We start from the raw sequence: 6,861 nt of genomic DNA, 5'->3' as shown, positions 1-6,861 counted from the left end.
GCTATGATGCTAGGAAGATACCCATTTTGATTCCCATAATTCCTATATTTATTCTTCTGCAAAAGTAAATGCCAAACTTTAAAAGGCAGGTAGTGCAAAAAATATGGTTCTCAATGACCACATGTATCAAGAAAAGCAGTAGTGCACATCTCTTTGGGCTGAATCTCCCACAAAGCAAAAGCTCTGCAGGTTGGGAGAATGAAAAGCCACACTATCTGCATAGGAACTGAAGGGCTCCAGTAACGTGTATTATACATTGGACTTAATAGTCCTAATTACCTGTATAAAGATTAATTCTTCAGTCTAACAGATTGGATGCAGTATACTGCAAACCTTTCATAAAAGAAGAACAGGCATTTGGAGGAAGCAAAACAATATTATTTCCCTTCTTGGCTTAGTCAGCAATAAGGAAAAGGAGTAGCTGAATCAGGACAATCTTTACACTTCCTATACGTGACACATGCAACCCTGACAAAGTAAGATGCTGCCATCAACTTTTGAACTCTACATTTACAAAAACACTGTAGTTACACAGCAGTCCCTAGTAGCTTCTGCTTTTGCAGCAGTTGGAATTAAACTCCTTTTTCTGTGAAGGCTAGAACTGTATAGATATGTTGGTGGCTATTTTTAAAGCTGTGCCCTATCATGCAAAGCATTCTTGTATGCTATGTATGCCCTACTACCTGAGGGTGCAGATAGACTATACTCACCTTTTACTTACTGTCTTGATGCTGATTCAGCAACTGGCTTCTGCACTCCAAAGGCAGTGATAAAAATATTCACAACTACTATAATGAATACTAGTCCAGTTGCAAGGTTGTTGAGGAAATTCAGCTTTTCATGCTTTGCAGGGTTGTTAAGGTCATATTTTACTTCAAAGAGAAAGGGAAAAAAAAGGTTTTAATTATATGTATTATATGTTTAATTATATGTATTACAAAATACAGAATAAAAGTCTTCACAATTCATGTAGTTCAAGAATTTCTCTTACAGTATTTGCATCAGTCATACTTAAAAGGGAAGTAAAATTCTGCAGTGTCAGTAAAAGTGCTAAGCAGAAGGAGCCTATTTAACCACAAGGAGCCTATTAGCTTCCAGTAATTAACATCTAATCTCTGTGGATGCACATGGGAAGTAACAGACATACAAACATCACCAGAAAACTTCTGAGTTCTTGATCTTCTGAAACCTAGTTTTGTTGCAGACCTTAAGCATTCAAAAATTCTTTCAGTCTTGAATACAGGAAGCTTGAAGTCCTGACAGGATAGAATGAAGTTAAATTTCCTGCAGGTTCTTCACAGAAAGCCCAATCTCTCTAACAGTGCTGTAATTATTGGGGTTTTTTGGTGCTGGTGTCCTTCCACAGCTGTACTCCCTGCTTTTGCATTGATTCTGTTTTTAGAAAGCAAGGGCATTTTATCTGCTAAACACAGCAGTATAGCTGCAGTCCTTTTTACGGAAAGCATCAGCTTGTGTAAACATTTTCTTCTGTTTCTTGCAGTGGAACTGCTAATGGCAGTGAGGGAGGAACACACAAAGGAGATAGTATTAATTTAGTTTAAGCTTTGATTCCAGGCCTTGTGAAAACATATAAATAAGTTACACTGGACTGATAATAGACTTGATGATACAGTAAAGCATGTGCCTGTGTAAGACAGTCTGGGGTGCTTGGCTGGCATCATGCAGAAACACAAGATTTTCCTCTGTCTCTGCTCTCCTGCATTAAGGGCTCTGCAGCTCAGACCTTCTGCTAAATTTGATGCTGGTGGAATCAGTGCCAATGAATTCTGGAGCGTGTTTTGAGAACAGTTTTCTGCCTATTAAAACTCCTAGTTCTTCCTGGAGTCTGCATGTACAGGACATGTGAAAGTTTATACCTTACAAGTTTTTATGGCAACATAAACCTTTGAGGTCTTTCCGACAGGCACATACACAGATGTGTAGCTTAAGACTCTGCTGCCTGAGATCAACTTTGTTATTTGTTTTTTAACACAATGAGCCTCTCAACACTGCAGAGCTTAACCACGGAACCATGACTCACTTGTTTGTTGAAGCAGTTATATAGAAGTGGTGGCAAACGCACTCGTGCTGAAGTATTAAAAGCTAGGTTTACTTGGTGTCCCTAATTATGAAGTCTAATGCTGTTTTGGTTTCAAGGAATTCCAGGCACCTGTTCAAGTCCTGTTTGCTAAACCTGTATAGTCAAACATCACAGGCCAGGCAAAGCACAGTGTGGTGGAATTACATGAAATAATTTAAGCTCAGCAGTATTTAACCCTGAAAATGAGTTTATATATGTCTGTAAAGTATCTGGAGCTATATGGATGTTTGTATCCCAACAATACTTAGAAGGACTCCAGTACTGTCATATGAATGAAGTAGAAAAATGAAATTGAATCATTACTCCTACAGTATAGAAGAAAAGCATTTCAGACAGTTGGTTTAAAAAAGAAAAGGTAATAATGGCCTAATGTGTTTTGTGAGTTAGAAGAAATCATGCTCAAAGGAGAACCGACACTTTCAGAGCCATGTCTTTGTCCAAGAAAGGGTCAGAGAAGACAATATTGCTGGTCAGCTTAAGCAGTGCTCTAAATTTTGAAGTAGAATTGCAGTCATCCTATGTTAGTGATTATAGGGCTTAAAATGAGGGTGTTTGTGAAAATGTTCTTAAGAACAGTTATTCTTTAAGTATTTTATTATAGTGGGGTTAGATTACTATGATTTCATGCCACATAAACTATTTCAACATATTCTTTGGTTTTTTTCCAAAAAGTTAAGATTACCAAATCACTTTTAAGGAGAAGTTTGCTGAACATTTTTCAAATTGTTTTTGTGAAAGGCTCTTTTGAAGGAGGAAAAGCTTTTAAGCACTTACAGAGAGCAGTAAGAACTGGTAACTCTTGGGATAAAACTCTGAAGGAAAGAAACTGGATGATTGCACAGACTTTTGTTTGTACCTGTGACAGCTTGCAAGTGGCAGAATTTTGTGGATGGACAGAAAGGCAAACTGTTCCTGCAGGCCAAAACTACCAAATACACACTGTGAAAAGCAAATTCTTGCTATGATACCTATATCTTTGCCCTTCATATCCAATTTCCCATCTTCAGTACTACTGACCTTTGCATGACAGCATCAATCCAATGGCATAGGGCTTTGTCACCCTTGGTACACTGAACCTCCAGATGCATCTCATTGTTTGCTAAGTGGTCTGTGATCTCTACCTCAGCCCAGCTTCAGAGTAGAGGCTGCTGGGTACACTCTTTGCTCTCAGTGTGACAAAGATAAAAATGACAGGGATAGAAGCCACTTCGGCAATATCTGGCAGAAGCAAGCATTAAAAAGCCATGTCTCAGTATATACTGAGAAATTACTGACTAACAAATAGCTGGAAACTGTTTAGAGTCAAAAGGCCTCCTCAACTGAAACAACCACAAGGGAGATGCCTTCAACCTAGAAACACAGAATCATGGGATGGTTGGGTTGGAAGGGACCTTAAAGCTCATCCAGTTCCAAACATAGAAACATAGAATCACAGGATGATTGGGTTGGAAGGGACCTTAAAGCTCATCCAGTTCCAAACACCTTCCACTAGAGCAGGTTGCTGCAAGCCCGGTTCAACCTGGCCTTGAACACTGCCAGGGATGAGGCCTGCTGATTTTTGTGTATTGATTTTTCCATGACTCTCCATGACACATTCCTAGTATCAACATTGCCTTTCCCAGTCCCTTTCTGGAATCCTCTCTAGGCCTGGATTTTGCTCTTGTACTGACCCTACCAGTGCAGAGGCAGCTGTATTCTGTCTCTTTCTTAACAAAGAAAAAGCTACATCAGCTGCATATCAATATTATAAGCCTTATGTATCCTGGTTTCCTAGGAACTTCCTCCTTGAACACCAAGTTGTTTTTTCAGCTGTGCTAAAAATGCATGCTGAAAGACTAGCAGAGATGCCAAAGGTGGCACCTATAACAGTAAATGTTGTGTGAATTCTGGCTGTCATCTTCAGGGCTTTTCATTTATGGTAGACTTAAGATCTGCCACCCAGTACCCACTGATTTAATGGGAAAGATTTGAAAAAAGTTATGAGAGTAAATGGTCATATATTACTAGCAAAAGAAGTGACCCATAGCTGTTTCCTACCAGTGAAAGTGTCATTTAGGGGTTCAACTGATGCTGAAACCTCAACATTTCCTCTGATTCCACAGGTATCTTTGATCAACTCTCCGAGGTTATGGTCTAAGGTTTGGGTGCTGCCAATGAACACTGCAGATTTCCAGTAACTTTCCAAAATGCCACCGGATTCTTTTTGCATTTGGCCTTGCAAAAGCATGGGGGAAAACATCACAGTAGGATAAGATAGCAAAGAGAACTACTGAAGACTTGTTTAAGGTCAAAACAGAAATCTCGTATTTCCAGAAGAGTTTGGATAATTCATGCTCACTTAGTGATGACATTGTTTTCGAAATGAGCCTGGTTCTATAGCTACTTAGATCAATATTCTGCCTTACAGAATAAGGCAGAGGGTGCAGGACATATGGGTGCTACTAATCACAGAATCACAGAATAGTTTAGGTTAGAAGGGACCTTAAAGCTCATCGAGTTTCAATCCCCTGCCACATGCAGGGATACCTCCCACTAGAATATTGATTTAAAATATCTAATTTTTAGTGGTAAGTACTGATTCTAGTGCCTTATGGCATTGTATCTATTAATACTGACTAGTGGAACCTCTATTTTTGAGAACAGCAAAGATGTTGCATTGAACATTGAATGTGAACATTTATCATTGAACAAGTAAGTCTGAAAGCGGACAGTTGGGAGGGCAGGGAGCAGGGAACTAATTCTACACCTGTCTCGTTAAGTGTGTCCAGAGCACACACTAACACAGCTCCTGTTTGAACTCATTCTCTTGAAATGATTTCGAGCATATGCTAAAGGTACTGCATTGTATTTCTTTGGTAGAAAGTAGAAAAGGTTTCCCTAGTGATAAGCAGAATTCAAGACAATCTGTTTGTAGCTCCAGGTTGCTACTCATGTTCATAAAATATTCTTCAAATATTACTTTATAATAATTAACAGGATTAAGTAACAGGACTTGCCAGAAACAGTATTATGAAACTGGGCAGGCTGCATGATTCTATCTGGCCTATTAATGTTTCTTTTACAGTATTTCATCATTTTCCTTCCTCCTCAGGCCTTCTGAAAAGAAAAACATTCATAAACCGGGCAAATGAGGAAGTTGATCAAAAATGAAGATTCCACATAAAGCTGCCCTTCCTCTTTTTAATGCAGTATTTCTAAGGTCTTAGGAAAAGACTTCAATCAATTATGAGGTAAAGACTTTCAAATATAATACCTCTTTAAGAATAAATAGGGAGTCTACATACCATTTTATATGCCATCTTATAGGTTGCATCCTATAAGAAAAACACATGTCAATGTTTCTTGCTGTTGCTACATACCGAGGAATATCAGGAGTACTCCCACCATAACTTGCAGTGTGAGTGACAGGCTGATAAGAACAATAAGCGGGATGTAGAAGGAAAAAGAAGGTCCTTGCTCTATCACAGCTTTAAGCTGGGATGCATTAGCCATCAGCAAGGCAATGTCCAACATGCTCTCTGCAGCGCTCTTCTTATTTGCGTAGTGGTTGATATTCATAGGTCCATTTCTTTGAAACCGCTGTGATGTTCTGTGCTAGAATTGGGAGAGAGGAAAAAGGTTATTCACATCTCTCTTAATTGGTGTAGTGAGTGAGAGATCACTTGGCACATCAACTAATTTCTGTATTCATACTGATAAGAGCAATAGTAGTACTGAGACTTTCAGTGCATCTTTTTCACTGTTACTACTGTCCTGCATCTGAGAAGAGAGCAGTAAATAGTGCCTGTACTGCACTTTGGCAGATACACATTTTCCAGCTTGTAGGATCAGTCTGAAGAGTCAGAATGTTTCTATGCTGGGAAAACGAAAGATTGAAGAAGCTGAAAAGCTTGTACTGTGAAAAGTTGGGAGGGAAACCCCCCTGCAAAGCAATCAAGCAAACAGTAGATTGTTGTAACTAAGGCATACTTAAAACCACAAATACTTGTTAAATTCATCCTCCGTTATCACACATCTACATAGTTCCTTAATTACTCATGAATCTTATCTGGGGAATTTACGTGGAAGTTGACCACTGTATGAGCTTTGCTTGACCTCTTTTCCTGCTGCTTACTCTGCCATGTCCCTGTCCAGTCCCACCCATACACAGCCAACTGTTTTTCCACTTTAATACCTTATGATCCGTGGGTGCCAAGCACTGCCAAAGCACAAGGGAAACTTTTTTCCATTTTTCACATCAACAGGCTTTCATTTTTTTAAATTGTCCTTCAAACAAACAGGAAAATAAAACCCAACTGCAGGGCAAAACCAGAGCTTGTTAGCCTGGCAGGATGAACAAAATAAGTGTTTCCTGATAACAATTCATGAGCATGACATTTGACAGCTCATCTCCCAGAGGTGCCTATTTCTCTATGGATTAGATGCAGCTTAGGGTAACTAGGTTAGGCTTAGATGCCTCACTCTGTGATGAGTAGGTAACCCTCTTTCTGCAGTCTCTGAACAGGTTAGGAACTTCATTCTTGCTGCTCTTCCTTCTAAACTTTATTCCAAAATAATACACAAACATACTGAAAGTAACCTTATGCTAGCTGACTTCTCTGAACCTGCTTCTTAAGAGAACTTTTTTATTGCACAAATATGTTTCCTGCTTGCCAGAAAATATACTGTGAGGAAAGTCTCACTTTGGAGGTTAGTTCAAATGCAGAAAACGCCCTCTAATTACTCTCTCCAGCAGCACTGAGAACTACCAAATTTCCAGC

General features: G+C 39.2%; 1 protein-coding gene across 1 annotated transcript; it reads right to left on the bottom strand.

Moving 5' to 3' along the window:
• Positions 1-717: 717 nt before the first annotated feature.
• Positions 718-5,695, bottom strand: NINJ1 (ninjurin 1; the record flags this gene model as incomplete). Its single annotated transcript, XM_010009917.1, has 2 exons — positions 718-872; positions 5,461-5,695. Coding segments are annotated over 2 exons (390 nt in total), but the record flags the coding sequence as incomplete, so codon positions are not given.
• Between the last annotated feature and the right edge of the window lie 1,166 nt (positions 5,696-6,861).

Source organism: Nestor notabilis, unplaced genomic scaffold (assembly GCF_000696875.1).
Source record: "Nestor notabilis isolate BGI_N333 unplaced genomic scaffold, ASM69687v1 scaffold13152, whole genome shotgun sequence".
Classification (NCBI taxonomy): domain Eukaryota; kingdom Metazoa; phylum Chordata; class Aves; order Psittaciformes; family Psittacidae; genus Nestor; species Nestor notabilis.
Note: the sequence above shows the minus strand (reverse complement) of the source record. Positions and strands in the feature narration are given on the sequence as shown.